General features: G+C 47.2%; 1 protein-coding gene across 1 annotated transcript in view; it reads left to right on the top strand.

Moving 5' to 3' along the window:
* The first annotated feature begins 7,312 nt into the window (after positions 1-7,312).
* Positions 7,313-24,670, top strand: part of USP43 (ubiquitin specific peptidase 43) — a 130,783-nt gene continuing 113,425 nt past the window's right edge. Inside the window, exon 1 of the mRNA XM_068263425.1 lies at positions 7,313-8,138. Within this exon, the coding sequence (XP_068119526.1) occupies positions 7,530-8,138 (609 nt within the window). The 5' untranslated portion in view covers positions 7,313-7,529. The remainder of the gene's footprint in view (positions 8,139-24,670) is intronic.

Below are 24,670 nucleotides of genomic sequence, written 5' to 3' on the forward strand. Positions count from 1 at the left end.
TTAAAAAGATAAAAAAATATTTTTAAAAAGTTCTGCGCTGCCTCCTTGCCGGCGGGAATTAGACCGGCAAGGAGGTTAAAGAACTGATAAAATTGCAACATTAGTAGTTCGTAGGCAAAGTTTCAAAACTATGCTTACAATCATACGTGTAGCGAAGTACCGTTACGCATAGTTTACGCCCCCTACGCGTACTTCATGTATTGCGAAGTAAACTACAAATGCGTTATTCGCGTCTATTTATCCGCGTAAGATTGTATGCTTAAAAAATTACGCATTGGAAAGGGAAATGTACGCATAGAAGCACCTACGCTTCACACTACATGTAATTGCGTATTTTAGCACGTAGTCTACGAAATGCATACGAAGCGAATATTTCATTTCAAAGCCGTAGTTTGGCAAAGCATAATTGCGTAAAACTACGCATAGTTCCAGCGTAGCGAAGTTGGCTGACTACGACCATCCCGTGATACGATTCCCATAGAATGCTAGCAGGTGCCACCAGTCTATGGTGGCCGACACCCATGCAAAAACGCGCACAGCATATGAAAAATGGCCTCTCCCCCAGTCATAGAACCTGAACAAGCATGCAGATCAAAGGTTTCTGACTGGATTATCCGCATGCTTGTTACAGGTGTGTGATTCAGACTCTACTGATGACAGAAAGATCAGCAGGACAGCCAGGCAACTGGTATTGTTTAAAAGGAAATAAGCATGGCAACCTCCATAGCCCTCTCCCTCCGCCCCTTCTTTAACCTGCGCTTGGATGAAATGATCTGGCAGGTCGGATATCCCTCCGATACATCAGGGCTGCTCTACACACCCTAGGTTTACAGACATTTGAAAAGAGGTGGGTATTCCTGAAACTCACAGAGCCCAATTTAAACTGGAAGTGGAAAGAACGGCTGGCCCACATCTGCATCCTCCTGTCCGTGGCGCTGGCATTGCCATAACGTCCAATAAATGGCACTATGAGCTTACAGAAAACGCAGCTGTCACTTGGCCCACTTCTGTACCCTCCCACACAGAAGCTCTCTGAAGGCTGTGCAGATCAGATTGTTGCAAATTGCACAGTTTAGCCATGGATTTAATATACATGTAACAGAACATGCTTTCAATGAACTACCCACTGAATACCGTTTTGTAGACAAACTACTTATTTTGCAAATTAAAAATATATCTGCTGCACCAGTTCATAGAGCCTCATCTCCTCCCCAGTGACATCCAGCTGCTTTCTTGCCAGAGCCGGTTCATCCACAAAGCAATTCTAGGCAGTTGCCCAGGGCCTGGGGAGAGTCTTGGGGCCGGGTGGATGCTAACCCTCACCAAATCTAACTAAAAAAGCCAGTTGACCATCAGTGAGGGGCAAAAAGTGCAATCTTGCCTAGGGCCACATTTCATCTAAGGTCTTGTATACGAAGCGTTTTTTCAAGCGCATTGCGATTTCCCTATACCTTCCATTGAGCCAAAGCGCTCAGAACATGGTACAGGCAGCGCGTTTGCGATTTCAATAAAAACGAAATGCTTACATGTGAACACTGTTATAGGGAATCATTGCACAAGCTCTTTTGGGGCAATTTGCAAAATCGCCGGCGCTTAAAAAAATCAGCAAACGCTCATAGGCTTGATTCACAAAAGCGGGATAATGCTTATCACACCCGCGCTATGCTTCGCACGCGGTTTACTCGCGCTACCACAAAGGTTTGCATGTGTTAACGTTCGCGTGAGCACACTTAAGTGCGCGCAAACCTTTGTCATAGCGCGAGTAAACCGTGTGCGAAGCATAGTGCGGGTGTGATAATCATTATCCCGCTTTTGTGAATCAAGCCCTTAACCCACCACTCTGTCTCCACGACTGCCCTACGCAAATCCCTTCATTGGCTTCCAATTCACTTCAGAATTAGCTTCAAGGTCCTATGTTTGGTCTACAAATCCATACACAAGTCCTGCCCAACCTGGTCAGCAGATATACACCTGGCCGCCCACTTCGCTCCTCCAACAACCTCCTCCTTACCACCCCACGCATCTCGCACTCCCATGCACGACTACAGGACTTCACTAGAGCTGCCCCCATCCTGTGGAACTCTCTCCCACTGCCCATCAGGCTTCCCCCATCCAACACCTTCAAAAAAGCACTCAAAACTCACTTCTTCAAGGAGGCCTACATCAACTCAACACTGCCCTAATCCTTTCTGCCAATAACTTCTTGCTGCACCCCCTCCTTTCGTGTCACCAACCCCTCCCTCTAGATTGTAAGCCTTTGGCAGGGCCCTCTCCCCTTGTGTATCATACTTGACTGTGTGCACTTTACCCAGAATTTGGAACTTGTTACCACTACCACTCCAGTTTATGATCTGGCATTGTACTACTGTCTGCATTGTGTTGTGTATCTTTTTGCTATTACCTGCATTGTTGTATCTATTGTCTATTACCTGTATTGTTCTGTCACAGGCCCGTTTCTAGGGCCGTGCGGGGCGTGCCGCCGCCCGGGGCGCTGTTGGGAGGGGGGCGCTATAATGGAGGAGGGAGCCCAGGGCCGGATTTACCATTAAATAAACTAGGCACGTTTGTGAGAGGCGGGCATTCCCTTTCTCCCTCCCTCCCTGCATACCAGCAGCATTGACTGGAGGAGACCCCGATCTAGAAAATCGGCGGCGTCAGGCTGTCACGGTTACTATTAGTGGCGGTATCCTCCAGTTCTTCTGCAGCAGCTCCATGACGTCACCCAGCAGAGCCCCCTGCGTCCTCTCCACAGGTACAGCGCCTGACTCTGCGTGTAACCATGGAGAGGACGCAGGGGGCGCTGATGAGTGACGTCATGGAGCCGCTCGCTGCTGCAGAAGAAGAACTGGAGGATACCGCCACTAATAGTAAGCATGACAGCCTGCCGACGTCGCCGCTCTTCTAGATGCGGGTCTCCTCCGCCGCTGCTGCTGGTATGCAGGGAGGGAGGAGGGTCTCCTCCTCCGCCATAAAACTCCTTCTTTGCCCCCTGAGTCCCCCACAGCATTGACACAGTCCCCCACATTAGAACTTGCTCCATTTCTGCCCCCTCCACCCGGCAGCTACCTATCTAACCTACACTTGGGGGCAGCTACCTATCTAACCTACACTGGGGGGGCAGCTACCTAATCTAACCTACGATGGGGGGCACCTACCTAATCTAACCTACACTGGGGGGCACCTACCTAATCTAACCTACACTGGGGGGCAGTTACCTATCTAATATATACTGGAGGGCAGCTACCTAATCTAACCTACACTGGGGGGCACCTACCTAATCTAACCTATACTGGGGGGCAGCTACCTAATCTAACCTATACTGGGGGGCAGCTACCTATCTAATCTATACTGGGGGGCAGCTACCTAATCTAACCTACACTGGGGGGCACCTACCTAATCTAACCTACACTGGGGGGCACCTACCTAATCTAACCTACACTGGGGGGCAGCTACCTATCTAATCTATACTGGGAGCAGCTACCTAATCTAACCTACACTTGGGGGCAGCTACCTAATCTAACCTATACTGGGGGGCAGCTACCTATCTAACCTATACTGGGGGCACTTATCTAACCTGTATTGGGGGCACCTACCTACCTAGCTAGCCTATACAGGTGGCACTGGCAACTATACTGGTTACCTATATTGCAGGCCACTACCTAACTATCCTATACTGGGGGCATCTACCTATCTAACCTATGCTGGGGCAACTATTCTGGCTACCTATATTAGAGGCACCCAACTAGCTAACCTGTACTGGGGCACCTACCTAACTAACTTATACCGGGGGTGCCTGCCTATCTAACCTATACTTGGGGCAACTATACTGGCTACCTATACTGGAGGCACCTACCTGACTAACCTATAGCGGGGGCAACTATACTAGCTCACCTATGCCTGGCTACCTATACTGGGGGGACCTATACTAAGTGCAACTAGACCTGGCTAACCTATACTGCGGGCACCCATACCTTGCTCGGGGGGGCGCAATTTTTACACCTTCGCCCTGGGTGCATTTTAGCCTAGAAACTGCACTGTTCTGTCACCCCTGTTATCATTGTCTGTAACCCTATTTATTGTACAACGCTGCGTAATATGTTGGCGCTAAATAAATCCAATAAATAATAATAATAGAGGCCCTCCTTCACTCCCCTACACACTGCACAGGTTTCTAGTGGCCCTCCTCCCTCTTTGATGTCTAATGCCATCTTCCCCTATTCAGTTCCCTGGAGTCTAGTGGTCTTGGCTGCCCTATACAGTTCCCTGGTGGCCAGAAGCCACCCCATAAAGTTCCCTTGGGTCTAGTGCCCTAGATCAGTGTTTCTTAACATTTTATTGGCATGTACCCCTTTTAAAACCCTGTACTCACCAAGTACCCCCCACTAGCATAGTAAACATCACAATTACCCCTTGACAAAAATATATTTACTCGTAGTACATGATAATTGGTTCTAAATAATTTCCAAGCATTTACTATTGCGTTTACTTAGCTAAAACACTAATTTGGTGTTGATTAAATAAGATTGGTCATTTTCTAAAACTCTAAATTTGTTATTCTTGGATAAGTATATGAAGCCCGAGTACCCCCTGGAACCAACAGAAGTATCCCCTGGGGTACGTGTACCACACGTTGAGAACCTAGGCCTTAGATCACCAGAAAAACTATATGGGGAGGCTCCTCACCCATATGACTTCCCTGGTGATCTAGGGTTTCACCTCCAATACAGCTTCCCTGCTGGTCTAGAGTGGGCCAAACATAATGCAAAGTGGGGAAACCACTTGGGGGCCCATTTTGATAGCTCTGAAGGCCAAATTTGCTCCCTGGCCGGAGTTTGACATGTATGTACTACACGGAGGTAGTAAAATTGCTCAGTGATTGGCAAATCATAATTGAAAGTGTGTACCAGCCTGGTACACACATCCAATTTTGATTGGCCAATTTTACCACTTCCATGCAGTGAGAACTTACTGACACAATCTGTTCGTAGTTAAAAATCTGATGAACCTCATGCTACATGGAGGTGGTACACATTGGTCAGTCATTGGCCAGTTAAAATTGGATGTGTGTAGCAAGCTTCATACCTGGTACATGAGGTAGCTCAATCTCAGGTAGCCTATTTTGATGTATTAATCCATCTACATAAGATAGCTGGTTATTTTAAAAGGAGAGATACAGTACATGGAGGCTGCCATATTTATTTTCTTTTAAAAAATACAGGTTGCCGAGCAGGCCTGCTGATCAGTCAGCTGAAACAAGCATGCAGCCATTCTTGTCAGATTTTTGTCAGAAACATCTGATCTGCTGCATGCTTGTTCAGGGTCTATGGCTAAGTATTAGAGGCAAAGGATCAGCAGGACAGCCAGGCAACTGGTATTGTTTAAACCTAAATATGTTAGCTTCCATATACCTCTCACTTCAAGTTCCTTCTAAACCATGGGTGTCAAACTCAAATACAAAGTGAGACGAAATTTAGCTTTGGAACCAAGTCGTAGTCCAACCTTGATGTCTATGGGCCTTCTCTCTCCCTCATAACGTTCCCTGGTGTCTAATAGCATCCCTCCATTCCCTATACAGTTTCCTAGTGTCTAGTGCCTCCCTCCTTCCCCCATACACTTCCCTGGTGTCTAGTGGCCCTCCTCCCTCATCTATACAGTTCCCTGGTGTTTAGTGGTTCTCCCTCCCTTCCCTATACAATTCCCTGATGTTTAGTGGTTCTCCATCCCTCCCCTATACAGTTCCCTGGTGTCTAGTGGCCCCCTCCTTCCTCTGTACAGTTCCCTGGTGTCTAGTGGCCCCCTCCCTCTCCTATAAATTTCCCTGGTACCTAGAGCTTTCCTCCTCCACATATGGCTTCTCTGATGATCTAGGGCTGCGTACGAGAGGTTTGGGCGCAGGACACAGCCGGTATATGGCTGATCATGCTGCTGCACAAGTTCCCGGCCATGTTAAATACTATTCCCCCTCCAGGCTGCTATGGATGGTGGGGAATGAAATATTTCAGCTTCCAGCAATTGCTGGAAGCCGAATTATTGTGTTTTAAAAGTAACTTCAGCTCTGTCTTCTGACTGCGCCGAAGTTACTCCCTGTGCCTGCTATAGCCGTAATTCCTATTATGGCCTACGGTGGCGCCGGCTGCGCTCAACTCTCCTGCGCTGGATTAACCGTGTTCACTAGGGCTTACCCTTCAATATAGCTTCTCTGGTGGTCTTAAAGGGGAACTGAAGAGAGAGGTATATGGAGGCTGCCATGTTTATTTCCTTTTAAGCAATACCAGTTGCCTGGCAGCCCTGCTGATCCTCTGCCTCTAATACTATTAGCCATAGCCCCTGAACAAGCATGCAGCAGATCAGGTGTTTCAGACTTTAAAGTCAGATCTGACAAGACTAGCTGCATGCTTGTTTCTGGTGTTATTCAGATACTACTGCAGAGAAATAGACCAGCAGGGCTGCTAGGCAACTGGTATTGATTAACCCTCCTGGCGGTTTGTAAAAATCCGCCGGCGATCGGAGATCAAGAGATCCCGTTCAAAGAACGGGATCTCTTGGAGGGCTTCCCCCGTCGCCATGGCGACAGGGCGGGATGACGTCACCGACGTCGTGACGTCAAAGGGGACTCCGATCCACCCCACGGCGCTGCCTGGCACTGATTGGCCAGGCAGCGCACGGAGTCTGGGAGGGGGGGCAGCTGCGGTGACGCGTATAGCGGCGGATCGGCGGGTAGCGGCGGCGATCGGACACTGCACGCAGCTAGCAAAGTGCTAGCTGCGTGCAGCAAAAAAAAAATTATGCAAATTGGCCCAGCGGGGCCTGAGCGGTGCCTCCCGGCGGCATAGCCCGTGCTCAGCACGGGCTTACCGCCAGGGAGGTTAAAAGGAAATAAACATGGCAGCCTCCATATACCTCTCTTTTCAGTTCCCCTTTAAGAGGGCCAAACCTAATATAAAGTGAGGAAACCACCTGAGGGCCAAATCTGATGGCTCTGAGGGCCAGATTTAGCCCACGGGCGGGAGTCTGACATATATATAAATTTCTCAAGCTAATGGGCAGCCCATTCAGACAATGTAACTGCTGGAATGTATGAAGTCAGGTCTGATGTGTAGTAATCTGACACATGAGAAGAATGTAACATCTGCTATACCTGCAGCCACCAGCAGAGGCCACCCTCCCCTCTCCTTCTCACACTGCACAAACCTGTCTGGGTCTCTCCTCCTCTTGTCTTCTTTGAAAGTAAGGCTAATAAGATTCATAGACAGGAGGTGGAGCAGAGCAGCCAGGAGGATCCATCCCACACATCACACTCAGTCCCAGCAAGCTGCACAAGTGACAGAGCTAATCCCACGGACCGGGCTATGGCCACCTCCCCCCTCTGCTCCTGCCAGGTGAGCCTCTCAGCTACCATGAGGTCCCCCCTAGTGACTGACACAGGCAGGCTGGCAGCTTAGAGCAGAGAGACAGTCCTTCCTACCTTCTTCCTGGTCTAACTTGCAGGAGATACAAGAGCTGCAGGTAGGGCAGAGACAGGTGAAGCCATGGAGGAAACCAAAGGCACCAAGGACAAGAGCCAGGGCTCCAAGAAGCTCTTCAGGAGCCGCTCCCTGAAGTCTGTGGGACATTTCATGCAGAGGGTCTTGAGAACTTTGAGCAGTTTGTCCCACCTGGGGGACATCGACAGGGGCAACCCGGAGCAGGAGGACGATGATGGGGGCTTCAGACACAAGGGCCACCCTGGGGAGCCCGGCCGAGGGGCCGCACAGGAGGACTTTAGGGTGGTGCAAGGAGGAGACAGCAACAACAACTTGGGTAAGGCTCAGGGGGCAGCCAGGGGCCAGGAAATGCCTTCCTGGAGCGCTGATGATAAGGTTCCCGGGGTCCTAGGGCTCAAGAACCATGGGAACACCTGCTTTATGAACGCTGTGGTCCAGTGCCTGAGCAATACGGACCTCCTGGCGGAGTATCTTGGGATGGAGCAGTACAGAGCGGAGCTGAGCAGGACAAGACCCAATGGACTGGTGCAGAGGGACCTTTCAGAAGACCCCTCAACTGGTGGGGGCAAAGCAGAGGTCACCGAGAGGTTGGCAACGCTGGTCAGGGGTCTCTGGACCTTGGAGTACACCCCTCAACTCTCTGTGGAGTTTAAGGTGGGTAACCCTTTTATCTTACAACTATTATTGTTGTACAAAGTTAGGACTACAAGAGCCAGCATGCCCAGCCAGCAAGGGAGCTTATGTACTGTAGTCACTTGTACTGGCGACCAAATTTCGAACCTGTAGCTGAGAGCCCCTATGGTCTGCCGATCCTGAACCTGGGAGCTTCCAGCATGGGGTGGAACTACAAACACCAGCGTGTAATGCTAGCTGTAGTTTTTGTTTGTCCAGGCAGGGGAGGATTACAACCTTTCAGTTAGTTTTACCTGCTGGGGCTTATAGTTCCACCCCATATGGAACGCTCACAAACATGACACACGCCAGTAAGCAGACATTACTCAGCTCCTGGTCTGCTCTCTGATGACAATCACCTGGGCTCAGCCTGCAGGCGGGTCTGCGTACAGCTCAGGTGAGCTCATCACACAGTATGTGACATCTGCTGCCATGGGTCATGTTGGAGAGAGTGCATTCTGGTAATGGTTGTTTTGTAGCCTCCAGAGACCCACATACAGTACCCGTGAGAAACTAGCGCTGAGCTAGAAACTCAACCCCATGTAAAATTTTAGTTTGACCAGAACTGGAAATACGCTGTAACTAATCCTAATCAAAACCAAGTAACGCTGGCCAAAGAATGTGGGCGTACCGGTAGTTTACTACAACCTAGCAGTTCCAGAGGGTGCTGTCCAACCAATCACACTGATGCTGAATCCCCTAAACTAGACTAGCGCCCCAAAAGCCATGACAATTTGCTCTGAAGAGCTCATCTATGCTGGGTAGCAATTAACTGGCAGCTGTGTGGGTTTCCAGCAGCTGGTTAATTGATGAGTAGTTCCTGACTCTGGTGAGAGGGATATGAAAGCTGCCATATTTATTTCCTTTTTAAACAATGCCAGTTGCCTGGCAGTTTTCTGATCCTCTGCCTCTAATACTTTTAGCCATTGACTGTGAACAAGCACGCAGCAGATCAGGTACTCAGCTGACTCAGGTTTTAAAGGGAAGGTTCAGGGACTAGCTAAAAAAAATAAAAATCCATTTCCACTTACCTGGGGCTTCCTCCAGCCCGTGGCAGGCAGGAGGTGCCCTCGGCGCCGCTCCGCAGGCTCCCGGTGGCCGACCCGACCTGGCCGGGCCGGCGGCCAGGTTGGGCCTCTTCTGCGCTCCATGGTGCGTTCCACGCCGGCGCGCTGACGTCATCGGACGTCCTCCGGGCTGTACTGCGCAGGCTCAGTAGTTCTGAGCCTGCGCAGTACAACCCGGAGGACGTCCGATGACGTCAGCGCGCCGGCGTGGAACGCACCATGGAGCGCAGAAGAGGCCCGACCTGGCCGCCGGCCTGGCCAGGTCGGGTCGGCCACCGGAGACCACCGGGAGCCTGCGGAGCGGCGCCGAGGGCACCTCCTGCCTGCCACGGGCTGGAGGAAGCCCCAGGTAAGTGGAAATGGATTTTTATTTTTTTTAGCTAGTCCCTGAACCTTCCCTTTAAGCAATACCAGCTGCCTGGTTGGCTGCCCTGCTGATCCTCTGCCTCTAAAGGGGCCCATACACCTAACTATTTTCCTGCCGATATACGGCCGATTCGATCACAGTGATTGAATCGGCTGTGAAATCGCCGCGCACACCGCTGACAGAATGACCGATTTTTGTCGATCGCCGGCGGGTCGGGAGTGCGTCGATAGCGGCGTTCTAATGCCTGACGACTGACGCAATACAGCGGGTATACATTACCTGTTCCGGCTGGCGTGAGTCCCTTTGTCTCTGCTGTCTTCTCCACTCTGGTCTGGTCTGGTCTCCAGCATGCTTCACTTCTTCCTGCCCGGCAGGAAGTTTAAACAGTAGAGGGCGCTCTACTGTTTAAACTTACTGCCGGGCAGGAAGAAGTGAAGCATGCTGGAGACCAGACCAGAGCGGAGAGGAAGACAGCAGAGACCTGGGGAGTTGCGCCGGCGGAGCAGGTAATATATGCATGCGGGCGGGTGGGCGAGGGGGGGAGCGGCGCAGCAGCACCACCACCACCACCACAGATTGTGAACGGTTTCAGGCTGAAATTGGTTCACAATCTGTTTGCAGTAAGGCAGCCATACGATCCCTCTCTGATCAGATTCGATCAGAGAGGGATCTATCTGTTGGTCGAATCTGATGGCGAATCGACCAGTGTATGGCCACCTTAATATGTTTAGCCATAGACCCTGAACAAGCATGCAGCAGACGAGGTGTTTCTGATATTATTGTCAGATCTGATGAGATTAGCTACATGCTTGTTTCTGGTATACTTCAGCCACTACTGCAGCCTAATAGATGAACAGGGCTGCCAGGCAACTGGTATTGTTTGACAGGAAATAAATATGGCAGCCTCCATATCACCCTCACCTCCGGTTCACTTTAAATATTTCCAGAAGTCGGCGTACGAATCGAATTTATGGCGCATCTCTGATGGAGTCAAATCGTTACAATGGCAAAATCAATTTTAAATTCAAAAGTGCAATATTGTAAGAAAACCTAATTGATTTCCTAAATATGAATTCCATGCAAAAGTAGAAAGTGAGCCAATCCTCTATTTTCCTGCTCCTTTTTGCTGGCCTTCCCAGACTCCTTTGCTGCACTGACTGCCCACTTATTCTATCGTCAAGACTCCTCAGTACAGACAGCCAATAAGATGCTCGGAATTTCAGGTAACATTCACACCTAAGCGATTAGCGGGCGAATCCTGCTAAAGCGCTAGTGCTTTGTTAGTCTATGGCAGTGTTCTCACTGCCTCAATTGGCGCAGATCACGGGCGTTTTGCAATTAGCGCCAATTGCAAACACGATACCTGCCCCAGTTTTGAGTCGATTCTGTAACGAACGCGGTACAGTGCTTAGTAAAGCGTTGATTGCGATTGGTCTGAATCGCAGTGAATTTCGTGCTAATCGAAGTAAAATTACTCGCGCAAAACGCTAGCGCTTAGCGATTTTATGTGTGAATGGGGCCCTTAAGTCTAATTTTGGATTTGGTTCAAAAATCATCCGACTCCTCAGTTTATTTAAACCACCGACTTCGACTCCAGAACCCAAAATTGCTCCGGCTCTACAGCCTCGACTATAAGGCCCCATTCACACCTAGAATCGCAAAACGCTGGCGATTACTGCTAGCGTTTTGCGGGAGTGATTTTTTTTCCGTGATTAACGTGGAAAAATCACTGGGCACTGCAGCGTTTTGGAAGCGATCGCGATGTTACGCGTTTGCGGTTAACGCTAACCGCAAACGCGGCAGTGAGAACACTACCATAAGCTAACATGGGCTAGCATTTTTTAAAAACCGCTAGCGGTGTGCGCTGAGCGGGAATCGCGCAATTCCAGCTCAAGTGTAAATGGGCCCTTACTGTGGCAGGATTAGATTACATGACTATGTACTCTGTAAAGTGCTGCAGGAGATGTCACTGCTGTATGAATACATAATAATAATAATATGGTAGAACATTACACTATGACTATGGTAGGATGGTATGGTATGGTGAGATTGTGATCTCATCTGAGGACAGTCAGTGACATGACTCTATACTCTGTAATGTGCTGCAGAAGATGTCAGTGCTATATAAATACATAATTATATGGTAGGACATGACACTATGACTATGGTAGGATTAAATTGTGAGCTCTTCTGAGGACAGTCAGTGACATGACTAAGTACTCTGTAAAGTGCTGCAGAAGATGTCACTGCTGTATAAATACATAATAATAATAATAATATGGTAGAACATTACACTATGACTGTGGTAGAATGGTATGGTGAGATCGTGATCTCCTCTGATGACAGTCAGTGACATGACTGTATTCTGTAAAGTGCTGCAAAAGATGTCACTGCTATATAAATACATAATGGATTGTAGATGACAAAAGCTAAACAAGATCTTTAACGTTACACACACAGTATGTTAGATTTTTGCATGAATCGTCCCGTAGGGAGGACGCTATCCTGTGAATCATGCGTTGTTTGATGGACTTGAGGATAACTTTTAGAAAAAAAACAAAACCATTATTGTTATGTTTATACCATTTTATCTTCCCCTGGCAGGAAGTGGTGGCGGGATCTTCTGTATATTCCTCCATCTCTCGTATACAGCCTGTCCCACGCTGCCCCTGAATCCTAACAATGAGAATGTCATCCGGTGACCCTGTGATGATGTCATTGTCCCCATATAGCCGCTGATAGTGCGCCTGTCTGTCACGCAGCTATTGTCACCTCTCACGCTGTCATTGTGTGGCTCCTTATCCGGCCAGATTGTGTGTGAGGAGCTGTGCAGAAATACCAGAGGGATTATGGGAATTCACGTGAGATTAGACAGATCCTTTTTCCCTGGCTAATCCTCCTTGGCCTCCTCTTCTGTGGGTAATAATCCTAATTTTGGTGTTTCCCAGCAGGTCACTAGCAGGTCATGTTTTTCAGACTTCCAGGTATAGGCGCGTTTCTGCTGGGAGTGCTCTACAGGCCGGCAAAGACCTGTAAGGTTGTCCATACATTGTCCAATTATTTTCTGCATCGGTAGCTGGCTGATTCGATAATAACGATCAGATCTGGCAGAGATCAATGCCGCAACATGGCATGCTAGAAAATCTAGGTCGAAAACCACACTTATGTTATAGGGAAATGAGGTACACAGGGGGCTAAAAAAGTGTAGGTAGGGCTTAGGCTTAAAGGATACCCGAGGTGACATGTGACATGATGAGATAGACATGTGTATGTACAGTGCCTAGCACACAAATAACTATGTTATGTTTTTTTTTTTTTTTTTTTTTTTTTCCTTTCCTTTCTCTGCCTGAAAGAGTTAAATATCAGGTATGTAAGTGGCTGATTCAGTCCTGACTCAAACAGGAAGTGACTACAGTGTGACCCTCACTGATAAGAAATTCCAACTATAAAACACTTTCCTAGCAGAAAATGGCTTCTGAGAGCAGGAAAGAGATAAAGGATCAATATTTCATACATTTTAGCTCTGGCATACTTCAATGAATGTGTCAATGAGCAAAAACAATAAAACATTTAAAACTTAAAAAGTAGATTTAAACATAAAACAAAACTGTGGAATATCTTAAGTCATTTTTAGGAGCAGGAAGATAAATGCAATTGTTTATTTAATTAGTTACCTTTCGCCTCAGGTGTCCTTTTTTTTTAAAGGGATCCTGAAGTGAGATGTATATGGTAGCTGCCATATTTACTTCCTTTTGAACAATACCAGTTGCCAGGCAGCCCTGCTGATCTTTTTGGCTGCCGTAGTGTCTGAATCACACTTGGAACAAGCATGCAGCTAATCTTGTCAGATTTTTGTCAGAAACACCTGATCTGCTGCATGCTTGTTCAGGGTGTATGGCAGAGGTGTGAAACGCAAGGCCCGCGGGCTGAATGCGGCCCTCCTTGCCATTTTATGTGGCCCTCGAGAGTTTCCAATGTGCATCATTGTAAGCAGTATAAGAACAGCACATTGCCACCTGGAGGAGCACATCAGTGCCACTGTTTCTGATTTAACCACTTCAGGACCGTAGGCTTAGTGACCAGGCTATTTTTTACGATTTAGGCCACTGCAGCTTTAAGGCCTCACTGCAGGGCCGTACAACTCAGCACACTAGTTATTTCCGCCCCCCCCCCCTTTTCTGCCCACCAACAGAGCTTTCTGTTGGTGGACTCTGATCGATTCAGGGATGTTTGTTTATTTTTATTTGTATTTATTTATATATTTTTCAATACATTTAGGGTTTTTTTTTTGTTTTGTTTTTTTAATTCCCATCCCTCCCTCCCACCGCCAGCCAATCACATCAATCGGCTGTCACAGGCATCAGCCTATGACAGCCGATCGCTCCTGTGCCTCCCAGGGGGACAGCCGTGTCACACAGCTGTCCCCAGTACAGCGCTGCCTTAGATCTCAGCGCTGTACGATCGCCGCTGTGAGACCAATAGCGGAGCTTAAAGCAGAGATGCGCACGCGATCTCTTGCAAAACCCCGCATATGCGGTTTGCTTGTGTTTTTCTTTATTTTTATTTGTTTTTATTTGTTTTATGCAAATCACTAGGAAGTCAACAGGAAGCGGAAATGCATCATCAAACTTTGTTTAAAAAAAAAAAAACACATACCAAACGCATAAAAAATGCAGTAAAACGCACAGGGCTGTGGAGTCTGTACAACAATCATCCAACTCCGACTCCTCAGTTTTTGAAACCTCCGACTCCCAACTCCAGGTAACCAAAATGACTCCGACTCCACAGCCCTGACAATGCCATACCTCTGCTTCACCACTGACTTTCATTATGTGTGCTTTAGATGCGTTTTGGAAAAATATGCAGCAACACCGGCGTTTTAAAAAACGCACATTGCAGAACGCAACCATATCCGTTTTTTCATGCGGCCCATTGACTTGCATTATGAACTTTGAGCTGTGTTCCTACCCTGCAACTGCTCCCCTGTGCTACTCTGCAGAAGGGGAGGAGCTGAACCCCCCCACGTGGTCACTAATTGGGTCACTAATTGTGCCTCTTAGTTTGAGACTATTTAATAAATATTTGCATCTCACTGATCATCCCTAAGGGCTCAAACCCACTAGCAGCCTTTTCTAAGCGCCAGTGATTTGTAAAGCTCTTGCTAATGCAATGCTATGGGGGATTTTTATAAAATCACTTCGCTCGAGTGTGATCACACCCATAGCATTGCATCAGCAAGAGCTTTTCAAATCATAAAGCGCTCAGAAAATCGCTCATAGTGGGTTTCATGCCTAATGGGGATTCCCATGCTTTTGCACAACACCGATCTGTGTCCCGGAACCGAGGGATGGAGTTGGCGGCATCGGAACCGGGGAGACACGTGAGTATTTGGGTGATGTTGGCGATGGAAGTGGACGCAATGACCAGCCTAGCGAGAATGGACAGGGGTACGACTGGGCACCAGCCCCCCTTACGCCTAGCGGTTTCCCATAATGTGACCACCTGTGGTAACTGGGTCGGAGTTTGATGCGTCAGCCTAGAGAATTTCATTACTGCCAGAGGAGTATGAAGTGTGAATTCCTGGCATAGGTGTCATTCTTCCCTCCCTCCTGGTATTCCTCCAGTCACGCTAAGCGATAGCATAACTCCCAGAATGCCTCAGTGCCCTGGGTGGCTAATTGGTGACACAACCCTCAGGTGTAGGCTTAAAGGGACTTATCTAAATGCTTCACTCTGCCCGCAATTAAATGAACAGCTTTGCCGTCTCTAGAGAGTGAATCGTTTATCAGACGTGAGAGGTGTCTGCGTATCCAGCTACGCTTTACCCTTTCCTCGCCAGAGATCACATGTTGCTCATGGTCAGAGACCCACCATTGTTTGTACACATCAGGAACAGACCTCATATTCTTGTTGGCACTGCAGTATTAAAAGGGAACCTGAAGTGAAAAATGTATGGAGGCTGTGATATTTATTTCCTTTTTAACAATACCAGTTGCCTGGCAGTCCTGCTATTCGTCTGCCCCCAATACTTTTAGCCATAGTCCCAGAACAAACATGCAGATCAGATGCTCTGACTGCAGTCTGACTAGATTAGCTGCATGCTTGTTTCAGGTGAGTGATTGAGACACTACTGCAGCCAAAGAGATCAGCAGGACTGCCAGGCAACTCCTGGGGAAAAAAAAGTAAGCAGTTAAAATCATGACAGAACCGACAGGTTTTGGACTAGTCCATCTCCTCATGGGGGATTCTCTGGATTTTCTTTGTTTTTACAGTATGCGTTATGCAAATTCTGCAGGGTCTACCGTGCAGATTTTTTCTGCACAGAAAAACGCTCAGAAATCCTGACAAGTGGAAACAGTCCCATCGACTTGTATTGTCTATGCGAATCTGCATGCAGGAAACGCCAGAAGATTCGCTCTAGTGGAAACGGGCCCTTAGACTTAGCAACTGGCATTCAGAAAATGCTTTTAAAAACAAAGAAAACACTGACAATCCCCATGAGGAGATGGACTACCTTGGGCAACCTTGTTAATCTTCATGATTTTCCTGTATAAATGGTTGGTTGTTACGATAAAAAATGTCAGTTAAATATATCATATAGGAGACACACACAGTGATAATTGAGAAGTGAAATGAAGTTTATTGGATTTACAGAAAGTGTGCAATAATTGTTTAAATATAATTAGGCAGGGGCATACATTTGGGGACTGTTGAAAAAAGAAAAAGAACCGAGAGCCCAATATGGTGTAGTATGTTAAGGCAATTGGATAATGGAACGAGTATAAATTAGATACTCACAAAGCAGGGTTACCTCCAGGTAACCACTGTATAAGCAGGTGAGGAGATTAGCCTGTCCCCACTCAGGATTAAGAAGTCGCTCTCTGTAGACTGTAAAACAAGAAGGGGTATCCCCCTCCACCGAGGGTGGATATAAGACGTGTTTATATTTGAGAACAGAGGCGCCAAAATAATAAAAACAGTATTTAAAAGTTTTAAAAATTTTGGCATTAGGCAAATACAGGACGGAGCACACAACAGCAGGATGTCCAGGTAGCACTTGGCGTCTCAGTCTGAGGCGCCAAGTGCTATCTGGACATACTGCTGTTGTGTGCTCCGTCCTGTATTTGCCTGATGAAGCGGGCTTGACCTGCGAAACGCGTTGCGATCTACCCTTGGAGTATACCAATAAATATTCCCTTTGTTTGAATACACAGTGTTGTGTCTGCTTGCGGGAGGTAAGTCCACCACTGCCTCCCACGCAAAAATTTTTTTAAAACTTTTAAATACTGTTTTTATTCTTTTGGTGCCTCTGTTCTCAAATATAAACACATTTGGGGACTGTTGTCATTTTATTGATTCCAAAAGCTTTAGAACTAATTATTGAAACGTAAATTGGCTTGGTAAGCTTAGTGACCCCTGACCTACATACACAGGTTTATCCAGTTATGAGAAAGAGAGTATTTAAGGGGGTCAGTTGTAAGTTTCCCTCCTCTGAAGAGTAGCAACATGGGGGGTCTCAAAACAACTCTCAAATGACCTGAAGACAAACATTGTTTACCATCATGGTTTAGAGGAAAGATACAGAAAGCTGTGTCAGAGATTTCAGCTGTCTGTTTCCACAGTTGGGAACATATTGAGAAAATGGAAGACCACAGGCTCAGTTCAAGTTAAGGCTTTAAGTGGCAGACCAAGTAAAATCTCCGAAAAGCAGAAGCAAGAACAGTCAGAATCTTCCCACAGACCAGCACCAAAGACCTACAACATCATCTTGCTGCAGGTGGAGTCACTGTGCATCGTTCAACCATTCGGCGCACAAGGAGATGCTGTATGCGTATGCGAGAGTGATGCAGAGGAAGCCTTTTCTCCACCCACAGCACAGAGCCATTTGAGGCATGCTAAAGCACATTTGGACAAACCAGCTTCATGTTGGAATAAGGTGCTGTGGACTGATGAAACTAAAATTGAGTTATTTGGGCATAACAAGGGGCGTTATGCATGGAGGTAAAAGAACACAGCATTCCAAGAAAAACACCTGCTACCTACAGTAAAATATGGTGGTTGGTTCCATCATGCTGTGGTGCTGTGTGGCCAGTGCAGGGATTGGGAATCTTGTCAAAGTTGAGGGACGCATGGATTCCACTCAGTATCAGCAGATTCTGGAGACCAATGTTCAGGAATTGGTGTCAAAACTGAAGCTGCGCCGGGACTGGATCTTTCAACAAGACAACAACCATAAACACTGCTCAAAATCCACTAAGACATTCATGCAGAGGAACAAGTACAATGTTCTGGAATGGCCATCTCAGTCCCCAGACCTGAATATAACTGAAAATCTGTGGTGTGGGTTAGGCCCAGTGCACACCAAAACCGCTAGCAGATCCTCAAAACGCTAGAGGTTTGTGGAGCAGATTTCAGAGCGATTCTAGGCATGTTTAGAGAGGTTTTCTAAACGTGCTTAGCGTTTTTGGGTGTGTTTTTGTGTAACAGATTACAAATATTGTTACAGTAAAAGCTGTTACTGAACCGCTTCTGTAACAAAAACGCCTGGAAAACCGCTCTGATCTAGCGTTTTCCACAGCAGTTTGAGATTTTGCTATACTTTGAGTTGAGGCAGTAACGCTTCTGCAAACTGCAAAAGTGCTGCAGGACCCATGTTTGCGGTTCGCTAAAAACCGCAAACCGCCAGTGTGCACCAGCCCATTGAGATACATTAGCCAAGCGTTTTCCAAGGCGGAAGCGGTTTGCGGATCGCTTCAAAAACCGCTCTGTGTGCACCAGGCCTTAAATAGAGCTGTCCATGCTCGGAAGCCATCAAACCTGAATGAACTAGAGATGTTTTGTAAAGAGGAATGGTCCAAAATACCTTCAAGCAGAATCCAGACTCTCATTGGAACCTACAGGAAGTGTTTAGAGGCTGTAATTTCTGCAAAAGGTGGATCTACTAAATATTGATTTAATTTCTTTTTTTGTAGTGCCCAAATTTATGCATCGGCCTAATTTTGTTTAAACAATTATTGCACACTTTCTGTAAATCCAATAAACTTCATTTCACTGCTCAAATCTCACTGTGTGTGTCTCCTATATGATATATTTAACTGACTTTATCATAACAACCAACGATTTACACAGGAAAAGCATGACGATTAACAAGGTTGCCCAAACTTTCGCATCCCACTGTGTACTGTATTTTTGGGACTATAAGATTCAATTTTTCTCCCTCAAAAGTGGGGAAAAAGTCACTGCATCTAAGGGCTTGTTTCAACTATAGCGGTGCGTAATCGCCTGGATTCCACCGCTGATAAAATAGCATGCGGATGCGATTCCCCATGCGTTTTTTGCCGCGAATTCGCATAGGTGAGGGTATATGCGATTTTAACCATGTCACTGCCTGTGTGAATTTACATTGGTACCTATGCGAATTCGCGGCAGAAAACGCATGCAAATTCCCTATTAAATACATTGCATGCGATTCGCATGCATTCCATTCTCAGGCGAATTCGTTGGCTCTTTTGTGTGTTTTTTCACCGCTCAAAAAAACGCACATCACCAACGCAACAGTGGAAACAGGCCCATTCACTTGCATACCATGTGCGAATCCGCATGCGTTGGACGCATGCGGATTCGCGATAGTGGAAACGAGCCCTTATAGCCCAAATGCAGGGAGTTCCTGACTTGTGAACGCCTGCCAATATGAACCTCCAACCCGCCGCAATGTCAGGGACTCCCTGACATATTACAATGCTTCTTAAACTCCCTGGCCATTTTCTATCCTTAAAAGACCCAGGTTATACATAAACGGTAAAATGTTTTTATAAAGCGGCTACCCACACACACACACCACATAACAATTATAGGAAGGGTGTGTTATGTGGGTTCAATGTAATTCTGCCTTCTTAAAACAGAAGATATTTGCAGTAATTCAGCTTTGATTGAGCAACTGTGGTTTACCGTGATGCATCACTCCTGAATATGCCAATCATCTCTTAACCTCTTAAAGTGAACCAGAGAAGAAGCACCCTCATGTATTTTACCATATATATCACTGAGAACATTAGAAGAAACTACTACCATGCTCTCTGTTTCATTCTTCACTGTGTATTTTACCATATAGATCAGTGGGAACATTAGAAAACACCTACCATGCTTTCTGTTTCATTCTGCACTGCACAGCTTGTTTCTTATCAGACCTGATAAAATCCCGGACTGAGCATTCAGTCTGGCTTTGCTCAGGAATCATTATAGCTGAGTCATTATAGCAGAGCTTGGACTTGAAATATGATGATCCGGCTATAATGATCCCTGAGAAAAGCCAGACTGAATGCTCAGTCAGGGATTTTATCAGGGCTGATAACAAGCAGGCTGAGCAGTGAAGAATGAAACAGAGAGCATGGTAGGTTTCTTCTAATGTTCCCAGTGATATATATGGTAAAATACATGAGGGTGCTTCTTCTCTGGTTCACTTTAAGGACCATATGCTGCTCCCTCCAGCCGTCACCAAATCCCTCCCTCCCCCAATGGCCAATCGGAGTGATCCTCTCAGGCATCAGCCTATGAGAGGCGATTGTGTTCGGAGCCTCTCTAGGGGACAGCCGAGTGACACGGTTGTCCCCTTCTAACAGTCTGCTAGTGGCGATTGCCGCTCGTAGACTGATGACTCAAGCAGGGATGTGTGCGCAATCCCCTGCAAACCACTCCCCCAGGACTTGACGCCGATCGGCGTTACGCGGTCCTGGGGGAGCCACCTTGCGGCTGCCTTTCGGTGTTAGGCGGTTGTAACTAGGTACCTGAAAGCCAGGCACACATCCAGATATGGCTCTATGGGATAGGGTTCAGTGACGGTACTTTTCGCACACTGTGGACGGGGCGGTAAAGCCCTGCATGGTTACAGTACAGCAACGTCCCTGTTATCCAGAAGTCTCAACTAACTGGCATGCCTGAGGGAATAAGGGGGACTGTGTTTTGGGTGGTTTGCAGGGAATACAATACTCACCAAGCCTCCAGCGACGCCTTGTAACGTTCTTGTAGCTCCTACCGTCTTGCGTCCGCACATGGCTCCCGGTGTCTCACATAGGGTTCACTTTTAGCTTGAAATTGGTCAAATTGTCGATTGGGCATGCTCTTGGCCGCACCGATTTTCATCAGATTCAATAATTATCAAATCTGATGATCTATCGGCCACCAAGTCTACAGATGTATGGCCACCGTAAAGTATACCAGAGATGAAAAGATTTAATACTTACCCGGGGCTTCCTCCAGCCCCATAAGCTCATCCGAGTCCCTCGCTGTCCTCCCGCGGTCTGCTGTCCAGTCTGGGTCTACTGCACATGTGTGGACCTCCCGCGCATGCGCAGAAAACCCCGACTGACGCGACTGAGCTGTTACCGGGGCTGACCGGCAGACCGCAGGCGGACGGCGAGGGACTCAGATGAGCTTATGGGGCTGGAGGAAGCCCCGGGTAAGTATCAAATTTTTACTTTTCATCTCCGGTACACTTTAAGTCACTGGCCCAGAATCAGCATGCAGATCAGATACTGTGACTCTGTTGTGACCTTAGTGGCTGCATGCTTGTTGCAGGGCTGTGGCTCAAACACAACTAAAGCCAAAAGCTCAGCATGACAGCCAGGCAACCTGCATTGTTTATAAGGGAATGAAGATGGTGGCCTCCACATTTCTCTCACTTCAGCTTCCCTTTAAAGGGCACCTGAAGTGAGAGGGACAATGGAGGCTGCCATATTTTTCCTTATAGAGGACACATCCAAGCGTAATATAAAAATAAAAAAGTCCACTTACCTCGGGCTTCCTACAGCCCCTGCCGGCCGTTCTGTGCCCTCGCCACATCTCCACTCCCTGCTGGTGGTCCTGGGTCCCCTCAGCGGAGGATTCCTACTGCGCCGCTCGCAGGACCACCAGCATGGAGAGAAGCTGCGGTGGGGGCACAGAACGGCAGGCAGGGGCTGTAGGAAGCCCGAGGTAAGTGGATTTTTTTATATTTTTATTACGCTTGGATGTGTCCGCTGTCAGTCGCACGGACGGCATTTGGACTGTACAGTGCAGGCGCAGAACTACTGTGCCTGCGCTGTACAGTCCAGATGACATCAGCGCGACCAGTGAACCGCACGCTGGAGCGCAGAGAGAGCCGACGCGGAAGCCGACCTCCTGGCAAGGTCGGCTTCGCCACCGGAGGGGCCAGGGAGCCTCCGGAGCTGCGGCGAGGTCACAGGACGGATGCCACGGGCTGGAAGAAGCCCCAGGAAAGTGGATTTTTTATTTTGCTTTTCCTTGGACCACTCCTTTTAGGCAATACCAGTTGCCTGGCAGCCCTGCTGATCTATTTGGCTGCAGTAATGTCTGAATCACACCAGGAACAAGCAGGCAGCTAATCTTGTCAGATCTGACAATAATGTCAGAAACACCTGATCTGCTGCATGTTTGTTCAGGGTCTATGGCTAAAAGTATTAGAGGCAGAGGATTAGCATGACAGCCAGGCAACTGGTATTGCTTAAAAGGAAACAAATATGGCAGCCTCCATATCACTCTCGTTACAGTCGTCCTTTAAGGACGGAAAAATGCCAACTTGTCAGAGTATTGAGATGGTGGGAAATTTGCTAAAAAGATCCTAAACTATTGATTTTTTTTTTTTTTTTACCCTGCTGGTAGTGATGTAATCCAATGAGCGTGTTTATTGATTGGTGACAGTTAATACAGGACGACTGTCACCCCTGGAATAATGTCCTTCTATCAGTTGTCTGCCATCACTCTCTGTATTATCTGTTAGTCTGTAACCTCATTCCTGAGTGATTACAAATAAAAGAATGCAGCCAATCACGACCTCACACCGCCGGTATGTGTGTCAAATCATTATCAAATCGTTTGTCATCATTCTTTTTTTGGGGAGGGTGGGGGGGGGGGGCTTGTCTGTACAAAACACCCGGCATTCTCTCTCGGTGACCCGACCGCCTCGTCCTCAACCGCTTTCTGGGCGGGGCGGCTGTTTCCTCACCAGAATAAATATTTAGAAAGTTTGTGTTTTGCCGCGGCAGGTGCTCAGACAGGTCCGTCCGCATTGTGTGCGCCTGCCTGTTTGTTTAGGATCGCTGGCAGTCCTGGCTGCCTGTCCCCTTTTCCCAGCCTGCCTCGCTCCCGCCGTGGCAATCCTGGTGACATCAACACAAACCTTTGAACTTGGTTTCCAGGCTACGAGACAATTAAGAACTTTGTGGCCAACATATAAGAGGCGAGATTTCCGGTGGTGAGGCGGCCGAGACCGGCGGAGGCAAAACAAAGTCTGTTTACAAGAATCTACTTAAAGGGGCACTACAGCGGAAAACTGTAAAATTTAAAATATGTGCAAACCTATACAAATAGGAAGTACATTTTTTTTTCCCAGAGTAAAATGAGCCATAAATTACTTTTCTCCTATGTTGCTGTCACTTACAGTAGGTAGTAGAAATCTAACAGAAGTGACAGGTTTTTGACAGGTCCATCTCTTTATAGGGGATTCTCAGGGATATATTTATTTTTAAAAGCACTTAGGCCTAGTGCACACCAGAGCAGTTCGGCTGCGTTTTGCGATCCGCTTGCGGATGTGGAAACGCTTGGGTAATGTATTTCAATGGGCTGGTGCACACCAGAGCGGGAGGCGTTTTGCAGAAACGCATACTCCCGGGCTGCTGCAGATTTTGGATTGCGGAGGCATTTCTGCCTCAATGTTATGTATAGGAAAAACGCAAACCGCTCTGAAAAACGACACTTCAGAGCGGTTCTGCAGGCGTTTTTGTTACAGTAGCTGTTCAGTAACAGCTTTACTGTAACAATACATGAAATCTACTACACCAAAAACGCTTCACAAAACCGCAAAATGCTAGCTGAAACGCTACAGAAAAAGAAGAAAAAGCGTTTCAAAATCTGCTAGCATTTTGCGGATCTGCTAGCGGTTTTTGGTGTGCACTAGGCCTAACTGTGTATTTAGCGGGGAAGCTGGCCAGCATCATTGTTTAAATCCTTTTTCAGGAATATCTTTATAAAGAATAAAAGCCTTGTTGAGAATCCCCTATGAAGAGATGGACTAGTCCAAAACCTGTCACTTCTGTCAGATTTCTATTACCTACTGTAAGTGACAGCAACATAGGAGAAAAGTCATTTATGGCTAATTTTACTCTGGAAAAAATTTTAAATTTTACAGTTTTTCGCTGTACTGCCCCTTTAAAGGGTTCCTCCGCCTTAAAGGGAATCTGAAGTGAAAATAAACTTATGATGTATTTAATTATATGTGTAGTACAGCTAAAAAAAAATTAGAACATTGGTAGCAAAGGTGGTAATCTCATATTGCTTCCAGAGTTAAGAAACTTCACTTGCTATCTATGCAGAGGAGATTCTCTGAGCTCCCCAACCCAATTAGGGTCGGCTACAGTGCTGTTTTCTGAGGCACTTATGTATCAAAGAAACAGTGAGGGCTCGTTCACACTAGGAGGCGGTATCAGCCTTTTTTCAAGCGCAGGCGATTTTTAGAATTGCCCACAAAAGGCTTGTGCAATGAATCTCTATGAGAAGGTTCATATTAGCGCAGTTCGTGCGCTGTGCGTTCAGCAAATCGCTGCCTGTACCATTTTTGGGGCAATTTTGCCTCAATGGAAGGTATAGGAAGAGCGCTAAACACTCACAAAACCGCTTTGTGCAGCGATTGCGTGAGCGTTAAGAATAAATACATTGTATTTATTCTTTTCCGGGTCAAAGAGTTCACTTCCTGACTTGTGTCCGGGAGTGAATTACAAAACTGCTCTGGAAAAGCTCTTAGAAAAGTGCTTTTATCAGAAACGCAACATGCAGTGGAGTGCCGGGAGAGGGGGAAAAACCCGCACAAAAATGCAAAATGTTTTCGATTTTAGGTGTTAATGAGGCCTTAACCTCCCTGGTGTTCAATTTCCCCAGGATTTCTGTGCAAGAAGTGATCCAATTAATTTTCAGAACCTTTTTCTCCTGTAACTTGCTAAAATGTGTCAGGCAAGGGTCTAGTGTACAGTGCAGGAGAGTAGTAATGTGTATGCACATCAATACCACTCGCAGCATGTTTTGTATTGCTG

The sequence above is a fragment of the Hyperolius riggenbachi genome, chromosome 12 (genome assembly GCF_040937935.1).
Source record: "Hyperolius riggenbachi isolate aHypRig1 chromosome 12, aHypRig1.pri, whole genome shotgun sequence".
In the NCBI taxonomy this organism is placed as follows: domain Eukaryota; kingdom Metazoa; phylum Chordata; class Amphibia; order Anura; family Hyperoliidae; genus Hyperolius; species Hyperolius riggenbachi.